Below are 12,351 nucleotides of genomic sequence, written 5' to 3' on the forward strand. Positions count from 1 at the left end.
TAATGATTATGTGAAGCTAGCCGGCGTAAATATTCACGAGGCTAGTCGTCAAAGACATTCATGAGTTGAGACTAACAGTTCAAGTGTAACAAGTGGAACTGAAAGGAACAGTCGACCTTTCCTTAGCACCTGGGTTTCTTTTTTCATGTTGTTTAATCTTTCTTGATATGTGTACTTGTTTTTTCCCTCTAGACCAAGGTCCCGCCTGTCTACCTCCAACCTTTTAACTGTCCCCTGTTTGTCTTTATTCATTGGTGTTAGATTTATAACTTATAAATATAAAACAAAGAATAACATAAAAACTTTAAAACTTTCAATTGCCATCATTGATTTAAACAAAGATTTCTAATTGCACTTTAAACCTATGAAAGATAAGGGTCACCTTCTTCCTGTTTTCTTTTTTAATTTTGGAACGATAAATTGTTAGAATACACATTAACAAGAATGTGTCCATAGTTCATGGATGCCCCATCCGCACTTTCATTTCCAATGTTCAGTGGACCGTGAAATTGGGATAAAATCTCTAATTTGGCATTAAAATTAGAAAGATCATATCATAGGGAATATGTGTACTAAGTTTAAAGTTGATTGGACTTCAACTTCATCAAAAACTACTTCGACCAAAAACTTTAGGCTGAAGCGGGACGGAGGAACGGGTGGACTGTCAGACAAACGAACAGATGGACGTACGAACGAACGGACGCACAAACGAACAGACGGATGCACAGAAAAGAAAACATAATGCCCATAAATAGGGCATAAAAATGCTTCCACTCTCATTCGAAAACCCTGCAAAATTTCTTAAAACATGAAAGCTTATAGTTCAAGAATGCTAGCATTTGCAAGATTTTATATAGGATTCTTGTGTATATAGAGAAACTCGGTAACAATTTTGTGTAAAAGAGGCATGGATGCGTTTCGCAGAAAAATAGGTCCAGTAGTTCAAGAGGAAAAAAGAGGAACCAGTAAGACTGTTTCACCTCAATGCACTGTATCCAGAACACATTCGTAAAGATCTGATTTTAAACTGAAAAAAAAATGATTGATATGCAACTAATCTTTTCATTGTTTGGTGAAAGTTGGGTGATTCAAGAGATAACTCCAGGAAATTCAAATTTTCATAAAAAATTAAATATGCCCATCGCAGTTCCTTTAAAATAGAATGGCCCTCATCATATAGACAATAATTAAACAAAGTTGGGTATGACGTTGAGATTCTAAACACATGGTTCAAAAGATATAATACAGAAACCAGAATTTAGTTAAAAATTTTGTCCATCCATGGCTGTATTAACCTTGACCTTTGACCTTGTAACCTAGCTCAATATCACAGCGTCTTCTTTATGGCACAGGGGAAAGTTAAACCAATTTTTGTGAAAGATGTAGTCTATGTTTCAATAGATTGTGCCTGATAAAAGAAAGGATGACTTGACAACATTAACAGGATGACTTGACAACATTAACCAAAGTATACGCTGAGTTTAACTAAGTCACACTTGAGATTGCTGTCTTTGGTTTTTCTATGTTATTTGTCTTTTCTTTATTTTTTCCAATGGCGTTGTCGGTCAGTCTTCTTTTTCTATTTACAAGCTTGCTCTCTCTTTTATTGACTTAAAATAATTATCAGTCATTTATTCCAAATTTTGCATTTTGAAAGAAAAAATATCATGGTTTGTAAATATCATCTGGACCAAATAAATATTTATATATGAGTTACAGGTCTTATAGTCTTTCCTGTTTATGTTCTAGTTTCCTACAAAGCAAAGTGGTTCTGTTGACATACTTTATAGTGCATAAATGACATTCTTTTAATGCTTGTTTCAAAATGTAAGGAACATCTGATTTGTAGTTTAGTAAACAGTAAGTTGATTATAATAAGTGACAATGTATAAAGCTTGATTTTGTAGTTCCTGGGAAAAATGCAATGAACCATGTGATAGATACACAGACAGTAGACAGAAGTTAACTAGTATGTAGATCGGGGGTATAAAGAAATGATAACAACAAATAGAGATTTTTGCCAAAAACATAAAATATACACAAAGATATCATTTTAATTTATTGATTCTTATAGCAATCATAAATGAATATGAAATGATTTAAAAACACATTCACGATTCATTACATTCCTTTTATACAAAACATGCAGAAACTGCTTAACTGAGTTTCAATAATACCTTTAAAAAAAAACATTTACATAACTTTTTTCAAGAACTTTTTTATTAAATTCCAAAACTAAACGAGACTTACCTTGGTAAAAGTTGAAGTTCAGTTGGAATTTAACGTAGTCATCTTTAGTTGTAGGGATCAGATGAGATGTTCGTGCGCATGTGTAGCTTCAGTCTTCAAAGTCGAAGGGTTTGTGCATACAAAAGTACTAAGTACAACATCACAAAAAAGAGGGAGGGATATCGGGAGGGCATCTGATCCCTACAACTAAAGATGACTACGTTAAATTCCAACTGAACTTCAACTTTTACCAAGGTAAGTCTCGTTTAGTTTTGGAATTTAACTACGTCATCCCGTTTCCGGGACCAGATGAGACTTCAAAGAGCACAAGCCCTGAGATAAGTCAAAAAGTTATATTAAAAACCTCCAAAAAAAAAAACAAATATATCCCTCCTATATACAAAGTTCATTTACAAATAAAGTTCTATGTACTCAGAACAGCTCTCTGAAAACGTTGTTCATCTGACTCGATCGGCTTCTTGTAGAATTTAGCAAAAGTCTTTTCACTGGTCCAACCAGCTCTTCGTAAAATACATTCCACAGGAATCAGATTATGGAAAGCCTTAGAAACAACTGCTGATCTAGCGCTATGCGAAGAATAAGATTTTAAATTAATTCCTGATTTTGACATCACAGTTTTGATCCATCTGCTAATTGTTTCTCTTGAAACGGCTTTAAACGGTTTCACATAACTTATAAAAAGTTTCTGACTATTACCACGAGCTTGAGCTGTTCTCATCAAATATTCTTTTAAAACAGTAAAAACACACAATCTCCTATCTGGAGGATAAGCAAAAAGTTCAACAAAATGTACATTAAACCCAGGTCTATTCTGTTTTAATAAACCTGAATAAAACAAAGTATAACTATCCTTTCCTTTAACTAAATTGTCTAAACATAGCAAAAACAACGACTGTGTCCTACAAGCCGTGGATAAAACAATTAACATTACTAACTTCAATGTTAAATCTTTCAACGAAATATACTTTACGGGAGATAACTTCCGTAAAAAATTAAAAACTTTAGATACGTCCCAAGTTTCACTATATCTAGGTTCTGAAGGTCGCAAATTATAAACACCTTTTAAAAATCTGATGATTGTAGCGTTAGAGCCAACTGTCACTCCATTAAACATTATTCCTAAGGCTGACAATGCAGATCTTGCACAATTTATCGTACTATAACTTAATCCTTTATCAAAAAGCACTGTTAAAAAATCTAAGACTTCATTTAAAGCTGGTTGAAGTGGATCAATTTTCCTTTTACTACAGAAACGGAACCATTGCTTGACATAAGTTGAGTATTGCTTTTTCGTACTGTCTCGCCAAGACGCCAAAATGATTTTGGAAGCCTTGTCTGAAATGCCTTGGTTTTCCAAATTTTTCCTGATAACCGACAAGCAAGAAACTTTAACTGATTGTGAAGAGGATGAATCTTTTCCGTTCCTGGAATGGACAGAAGTCTTTTCTTTCGAGGCAACATTTTTGGAAAGTCTATCAACATTTCTAGTAAAACTGGATACCATGCCTGAGTCGGCCATAATGGTACAATCATCAGAACCTCTGCACTGTCTTTCTGAACTTTCTGTAGACATCTACTAATTAGAGAAAAAGGGGGAAAAAGATAATAAAATACCTCATCAGACCATAAAATACTAAAAGCATTTACAAATACTGCCTCAGGGTCAGGTTTCCACGACGAGAAACTCTTAACTTGACAATTTAATCTAGAGGCAAATAAATCATGGTCTGGAGTACCCCAAATCTCCACTTATTTATGGAAAACTTGCTTATCAAGCATCCACTCTAAATGATCGTCAATTTTTCTTGATTCAACATCTGCAGCGTTATATTTACCAGGAATATGTTCTACTGAAATCCATATATTTCTTTCAATACACCAAACCCACAAAAGTTTGGTTATTTCATTCATTTGCTTGGATTTTATACCACCCATATTGTTAACATAAGCAATTGCACTAGAATTGTCACAAAAAATCTTCACATGTATATCTGAATAATTTTTACAAAAAGCCTTCAGAGTATAAGAAATGGCTAACAATTCCAGAACATTTATGTGATAAGTTTGCTCAACATCATTCCATCTTCCTTGAATTTTTTGGTCTTTAAATAAAGCACCCCAGCCTTTTAATGAGGCGTCAGTTGTCATAGAAAAATCTGGATTTTTCCTATTAATGACTCTTTTCTGACAATGTAAGTTTTCAACCCACCATTTTAAATCTGCTTTCATGGCAAATGTTATAGTCATATTTTGATCAAAATTCCCAAATGAAAATTTTAAAGCCTGAATCTTTTCAATTTCTAAATTTCTGTAATATAAATGACCAAAATCCACAGCTGAAAGAGTGGATATTAGCAAGCCTATAACATGGGCAACTAACCGTATACTAGCTACGTTTTTCTTGATCAGATTCTGACATTCTAATACAATTTTTTCTACTTTTTCTTTTGGCAACACAACTGTCATAGATACAGAATCAATAATATTGCCTAAAAAGACAATTTGTTTAGCAGGCTTGAACACAGATTTTCTTTCATGAATTATAAAACCAAGCCACTCCATTAAATCATTAGTATTTTGTACATTTTCTATGCACTCATCTTCAGTATCTCCAAGCAAAAGAGAGTCATCAATATAAGCTACATTCATATAACCAAATTGCCGTAAAGTTGCAAAAACAGGCTTCATTAACCTTGTAAAGATTCTAGGTGCTGATAGCAAACCATTTGGTAAACGGGTATATTGAAAAATAGTGTTTTTCCATATAAAACGTAATAGTTTCTGATGTTCCTCTGCTATAGGAACAGAATAATATGCATGACGCAAATCAATTGAACTGAAAAAACAATTTGGTTTCACCAATTTTAAAGCCATTTCAAAAGTGTCCATCTTGAAATGATGGGGAATAATAAATTTATTCAATTCTTTTAAATTAAGAATCACTCTATGCTCATTTGTATTTTTCTTTGGAACTGTAAAAATTGGAGATATATATTGATCTGTATCAAATTTAACTTCCACTATTACACCTAATTTTTTCAAATTTTCTATTTCGTCATTTATAATCTTTTCCTGGCCTTTATCAAAAATTCTTTGATATGGTGTGAGACTTTGAGTGGGTATTGAATTATCAATAAATTCAAGGTGACAGTGTTCAACTGTATCCAAAATAAATTTATCAGAAGTAATTTTTTGCCAGTTTTCAACATAATTTTCAATCTACCTGCTGTAAAAGGTTTAATATCAGAGACACCCGCTAAACTTACCTGTTTAGCATAATTTACTTCCTCAGGAAACTTGGAACACCTCTCAAGTTTTTTGAACCACCTTGATCATTTGAATACTGGCCTCTACCGCCGTAACCACGGCCTCGACCACCTCTGTATCCACCACGACGAGACCCTGCACGGCCTCTACCAAAACCTCGTCCTCTACCAAAACTACCTCCTCGAGAAAAACCATTTCCTCTACCTCTTGCATTATTATTATTATTTAAATTTCGACCAAGTCTGTTCATGTCTTGAATTTCTTTCGACTTTTGATGGACATTGTCACCATAAAGCATGTCAGTGAAAGGAATTGAGGGTGAACTTAAATGATGATATTCAGGACTTAAATCAAATCTTTGATATTCCTTTCTTTTTATATTAGTCATCTTGTTATATTGTGACAGTAAAGCTATGGAATCAATCCCCAAATCTATGCAAGACTGCATTTCTTGTTGACAGTCGTCACCCAATTCAGATTTTAGTTTGCACAACATATTTAATAATTTTGTAATGTTACATGATGCTTTAACAACAGTCTCTTGATGTTGTTGTATGACCGAATCAAAAGATCTAGTTTGAGGAGAGAGTAAATCCCAAATGAGCTGATTTACTCTAGTCCTTGTAAGAGAAACACAATTCTCTGGTCTAGCTACTGATTTCATCAGTTCATTGTATTTTTCATCAGATATTCCCTCACGGAAAAATTCATTAACCGTGTCAGCTAAAGTGTCATCTACACTTGTATCAACATTATCTTTTGACCTATAAGCTTGAGCAGCAGCTTTAAAAACATTGTCACCCTCTTTGTCAACAGTTTTTTGTTTTTTAGCTGGAGGTTCTGCAACCTCAGTATCACCAACATGATCATTATTGTCATTATTATTTTCATCATAAACCTCAGGGTCTGCACCCTGGCTTTCATCGTAACCCTCAGGCTCAACGTAATACAATTCGTCGACCATCGACTTGAGAGACACAAAATCAGTTTTTTGGGAACTCTGTTCCTGTTGCATGTTCTTCAGAACTGAAAAAAACTCAGCTAAAGTGGGCTCCTAGCTTCGCCAGTATTTTGACTCAGACCTTTAAGTCTTGAAGCAACAGTTTCGGCCTCGCCGGAGCTGACAATTTTTGCACCACTACTACAACTATTTGTATCGTCATTCTTTGAACGAGAATCATCACCGGATGATTTTCTTTTAGGATTTTTACCTTTTGCCTCATTTGAAGCACTTGAACCTTTCTTCAAGGATTTTGAATCAGTTTTCGAGAGCATGGCATCCGCCATTGTTTACACCAAAAAATATCAACTGCCGTAAAACGGTCTATTTATCGTAAATTTACAACAGAGAAAAATATAAAAAAAATTAATATAAACAATAAACCCCTCGAGTTTATTTACATATTAAACAACAAAAAAATAACTACCTCGTAGTTATTGTGATAAAATATTTCATTATAGAAGCTACAATTACAGACCACGTCTGCCTTCTATGAAATAAAGCTACGAACTGAAGCTACACATGCGCACGAACATCTCATCTGGTCCCGGAAACGGGATGACGTAGTTAAATTTGTTACATTTCTTTTAGAGCTTTAGGACAATATATTTCATAAGATTTTGTCCAATTTTGAATAAAATTAATAAAAACTTTCTCAAAATGACTCCATAATAAAATATACCAAAATACTTCATTGACAAATGATAATTTTCAACCCTATGGTATCATGCTGAAATATTTTATTATTAGTCAATTTAAAATTATTATTGATGAAATTGTTTATTGTTCTTCATCTAAGAACCTGATACTGGAAACCAACTTATTTCCTCAGATACTTTATTTTGTTATTTACCCTTTTTAGCGAAATTCGAAAAAATAAATTGCTCGCAAAAATTAGTTGGTTTACAGTTATGATTTTTTAAGGAACTCAGCACCATCTTTTTAAATTCTATTTAAACTCTACTCTATTAGTCAATGCATCTATTTTGTATCAGTCATAAAACATCAAAAATCATAATCCAATAACTGAATAACTTTACTATGCAATAACAACAATTCTATAATACTTTTAAAACAACAACTCTTAAATATGAACAACAATGAACTATACAATACACAATCTTGAGTATAAAACTATTATATAATAAATCTTGTAGATTTACTTTAATTTTGTAATACAATGTTTTGTACGAAAGTTTACTATATTTTTCATAGGTTTAATAAAAAAAAAATTGTAGATTTAAACATATACAAATAATTTTCTCCCAATTTTTTTACGGTCTGTTCTCTTACCAAATTTGAATGTTAATATAGCCTTTATATATTTTGTGTACATTCATATCAGTAAACTGAAACATAAGTACCAATGCCTGGCTTATACATGTATGTCAGACTTTTTGACAAAGATACTTAGGTATGCAAAATGCCCTAGTTTTAACATAGTCTTTCTCTCTCTCTTGCTTGAATTTATGTACCGGTAAGTAGTTTAATTGAATAGATAGGCATTTTTTCTTCAATTTAAAATTTCAAGAAACAAAATATAGAGGTGAATTAATTATAAAGTATGAAAATACACAAAATTGCCCTACAGTTACAGCTGCATTTAACATATGAATGACTAGACAGTGTTTCAAAAATAAACAATTATTTGAAAGAAATGACCAAAAAGATCCTTTACAGAGTGTTAACAGTAGCTGCCACTGAATTAGTAGAAAGTAAGGAGTACTTTTATCATGAAATTCATATTCAGTTTAGGCATAGGACATTTTTTATAAATCAATGCAAAAAAAAGAACAAAAGTTTTAATAATGAATCACCAATATAAAGAATCTACATTCATTATTATAAACATTTCATTAATATTTAGGGTAAACAGCTTTACTATGCAATAACAACAATTCAATAATACTTTTTTAAAACAACAATTCTTAAGGTGGTACCCAACACTTAGACTAAAATTAATCTTTAATTTTTACATTGTGAATGGTTAAAGCATAAAAATGGGCAAATTACAAATTTTCTAAAATTGTGTTTAGCTGGCTGATATGAAATTTATAATTTTGGCAATTTGTAATCACTCAACAATTCTGGTAAGTAATTGTATGCATGTTTTAAATGGCGATCAAGTAACAAAGATTGATGAAAGGTAATATATTAGGAAACCTTGAAAATTTATTATACAAAATGCAAAACAATTTATCCTAAATGCATTTGTTCAAAGTTTAAAAACTTTCTCAATAAAAGTGCGACAGAGTCCAATTTTAATAATTTCGACCATAGAGGCTGGTCTACAATGTTTTAATATATTTTGTCAGGTCAAATATTTGTGAAAATATATTGTGTATGTTTGAGCATTTTACCATTTCTTTTATTTATATGCCTGGAAATATTGTTCACATGCAAGAAAACAAATAAATGCCTGAATTTATAAAGACATACAATGTGTTAAACTATTTAGTTGGTACTAGCATGCACTCTTAACAAACATGATTTATGAAAAATGATCAAAATCCAAGAGTATCATTATATTATTCCTGGAAACCAGTGAAGGGCCCTATTTTGAGGACACAACTAAATTTCTTGTTACTTATAGGGTTGAATGATATTGGTTCTTAGTTTTGCCTAATTTTTACCTTAGAGCAAACATACATGGCAAAAAAAATCAAAACAGTTCAAATTATGGCAATGAATTTCTGCCAGAATGAAGCCCTTATAGTACTGGGTTCTGTGTAGAAAACTGTAAATGCCATTCATATTAAAACCCTGATGATATCACATAACCAACCATAAATTTATATAGATTGTCACAACCTTAAATAAATATCCTTTACATATTCTACAAATGCCACAATAGGTCTTGTAAATTTTTTCTGAATATTACATATTCTCACAATGAGAACATAGTATCTCCAGATTCCAAAAGAAGAATAAATGTGAAACAATTTAAAACAGCCATCTTACACTATATTAACAGATATATGTACATTGAGATTGAGTATTGAGATATTCTATTAACCTCTAAAGAAGAAAAACCCACAAAAAGCTGAGATACTCATGTTCAAGATTTGTATGATCAATGTTCTCAGAAACATAATTTTGTGTGAAAACAAATGTAGGCTTTCTGTTTACATATATACAATATACAAGAAAATCTGAACAATTAGCTTACAAATTGGCACTTTGAATAGAATAATACATTATGTACAATTAAACTGATGAAATTCAAAACTGCTTGGCAAATCACAGAAAGTTTACAAATTCAAAGTTGAGTGCAAAAACAGACATACTCATGTACTGCTTCTATGATTACTCATTTCATATAATAACCCCTAACTCATCAAATTTTTACATTCCTGTAAGACAATATAAGTTTAAGATGTATTTTTAAAACTTGTGTTTGATTTGCTTATCCTTTTTGGTGTTGTAAAATTATGATTATTTTCATCATTGATTTTTTTTAAAATTCACACACTTTTTATTGTTAAAAGTGTGTAATAACATACTATATTGACAGATACTTGAAAAAGTCTAAAACATTTATCTAGCTGTTCTGTAAGCAATGAACTACACGAAAGACAAAAATATCACATATTAATTAAAAACCTTATAAAATTATATCACATAATACATAACCAGATGCTCCGCAGGGCGTAGCTTTATACGACCGCAGAGGTTGAACCCTGAACGGTTGGGGCAAGTATGGACATAACATTCAAGCTGGATTCCGCTCTAAATTTGGATTGTGATTAAATAGTTGACACAGCATAGGTTTCTGACACAGAATGAATATATTCAAATGAATTTAAAATTTTTGTTTTCTCTTAGAGCAATTCACTATGCTGTTGAATATTAATCCTCTCAAAAAAATGTTTGAAGAAATTTTCTTTTTATTTATGAAATTTCAAATGAGAAAAATTGAACCCTTATTCCAAAACTAATTTCAATTAAAATATTCTAATGGAGTTTGCAACAATTACTACTCATTTAAATACATCATAAAATATTAAGATGTAAAAAAACTGCTTGTAATCACTGAATGGTAAAGATTATTTAAATTTATCAGTTGGTAGTAAAAAGTGAATATACATTGTATATTGTATATAACAAAGATTTAAGTTGATTCTGGACAAAGAAAGATAACTCCAATTAAAAAAAATTCTTGCAGATATTTCTTGCTTACTATACTGGACAAAGAAAGATAACTCTTAATTAAAAAAAAAATTGCTATTTCACAATATTGTGAAATTAGATATTTCTTGCCATTGCACAATACTGTGCAATTGATAAGACTTGCTATTGCACAATACTTAATATAATAATTTTAGATCCTGATTTGGACCAACTTGAAAACTGGGCCCATAATCAAAAATCTAAGTACATGTTTATATTCAGCATATCAAAGAGGCCCAAGAATTTAATTTTTGTTAAAATCAAACTTAGTTTAATTTTGGACCCTTTGCACTTTAATTTAGACCAATTTTAAAACTGGACCAAAAATTAAGAATCTACATACACAGTTAGATTTGGCATATCAAAGAACCCCAATTATTCAATTTTTGATGAAATCAAACAATGTTTAATTTTGGACATCGATTTGGGCCAACTTGAAAACTGGGCCAATAATCAAAAATCTAAGTATATTTTGAGATTCAGCATTTCAAAGAACCCCAAGGTTTCAATTTTTGTTAAAATCAAACTAAGTTTAATTTTGGACCCTTTGAACCTTAATGTAGACCAATTTGAAAACGGGACCAAAAATTAAGAATCTACATACACAGTTAGATTCAGCATATTAAAGAACCCCAATTATTCAATTTTGATGAAATCAAACAAAGTTTAATTTTGGACCCTTTGGGCCCCTTTTTCCTTAACTGTTGGGACCAAAACTCCCAAAATCAATACCAACCTTCCTTTTATAGTCATAAACCTTGTGTTTAAATTTCATAGATTTCTATTTACTTATACTAACGCTATGGTGCGAAAACCAAGAAAAATGCTTATTTGGGTCCCTTTTTGGCCCCTAATTCCTAAACTGTTGGGACGGAAACTCCCAAAATCAATACCAACCTTCCTTTTGTGGTCATAAAGATTATGTTGATATTTCATAGATTTCTATTTACTTTAACTAAAGTTATTGTGCGAAAACCAAGAATAATGCTTATTTGGGCCCTTTTTTGGCCCCTAATTCCTAAACTGTTGAAACCAAAACTCCCAAAATCAATCCCAACCTTTCTTTTGTGGTCATAAACCTTGTGTCAAAATTTTATAGATTTCTATTAACTTAAACTAAAGTTATAGTGCGAAAACCAAGAAAATGCTTATTTGGGCCCTTTTTGGCCCCTAATTCCTAAAATGTTGGGACCAAAACTACCAAAATCAATACCAGCCTTCCTTTTATGGTCATAAACCTTGTGTTAAAATTTCATAGATTTCTATTCACTTTTACTAAAGTTAGAGTGCGAAAACTAAAAGTATTCGGACGACGACGACGACGACGACGCCAACGTGATAGCAATATACGACGAAAATTTTTTCAAAATTTGCGGTCGTATAAAAATGAAAGACATCAAATTTATTTGAAAGACTTAAAAGAGTAAATATTTTATCACTATCACTAATTTACTGTTTAAAATTATTGCATATTTAGACTTGTGCACAAGTGATTCAGCATATTGGTTAAATAAACAGTCAAAATTGTTCTGCATAACTAGTAAACAAAAACTAATCTTGACTGTGAAACCAAATAACAAGAGATTAATGATTTGTAGCTTAAGGATGTTTGCTTGTCATGTTTTGGTAAGATTTTTCGAAATACTCTGGTTTTATCAATTTGA

The 12,351-nt window shown here is 31.5% G+C and overlaps 1 protein-coding gene across 2 annotated transcripts; it reads right to left on the reverse strand.

The window, feature by feature from the left end:
• Nucleotides 1-3,703: 3,703 nt before the first annotated feature.
• LOC134701719 (uncharacterized) lies at nt 3,704-6,545 on the reverse strand. 2 transcript variants are annotated; one of them, XM_063562854.1, is made up of 2 exons: nt 5,517-6,545; nt 3,704-3,823 (listed from the first exon to the last, which is right to left on the reverse strand). In XM_063562854.1, exon 1 carries the CDS (start codon nt 6,530-6,532, stop codon nt 5,531-5,533), a length of 1,002 nt encoding a protein of 333 aa, XP_063418924.1. In that variant the 5' UTR covers nt 6,533-6,545; the 3' UTR covers nt 3,704-3,823; nt 5,517-5,530. The 2 variants fall into 2 exon arrangements, with proteins under 2 accessions (XP_063418924.1, XP_063418923.1); XM_063562853.1 differs by having other exon boundaries at nt 3,706-3,826.
• Nucleotides 6,546-12,351: the final 5,806 nt, after the last annotated feature.

Source organism: Mytilus trossulus, unplaced genomic scaffold (genome assembly GCF_036588685.1).
Source record: "Mytilus trossulus isolate FHL-02 unplaced genomic scaffold, PNRI_Mtr1.1.1.hap1 h1tg000261l__unscaffolded, whole genome shotgun sequence".
Taxonomy (NCBI): Eukaryota; Metazoa; Mollusca; class Bivalvia; order Mytilida; family Mytilidae; genus Mytilus; species Mytilus trossulus.

Coding starts and splice junctions, on each gene's coding strand:
- LOC134701719 (XM_063562854.1), bottom strand. CDS start 6,532: ATGCAACAGGAACAGAGTTCCCAAAAAACTGATTTTGTGTCTCTCAAG.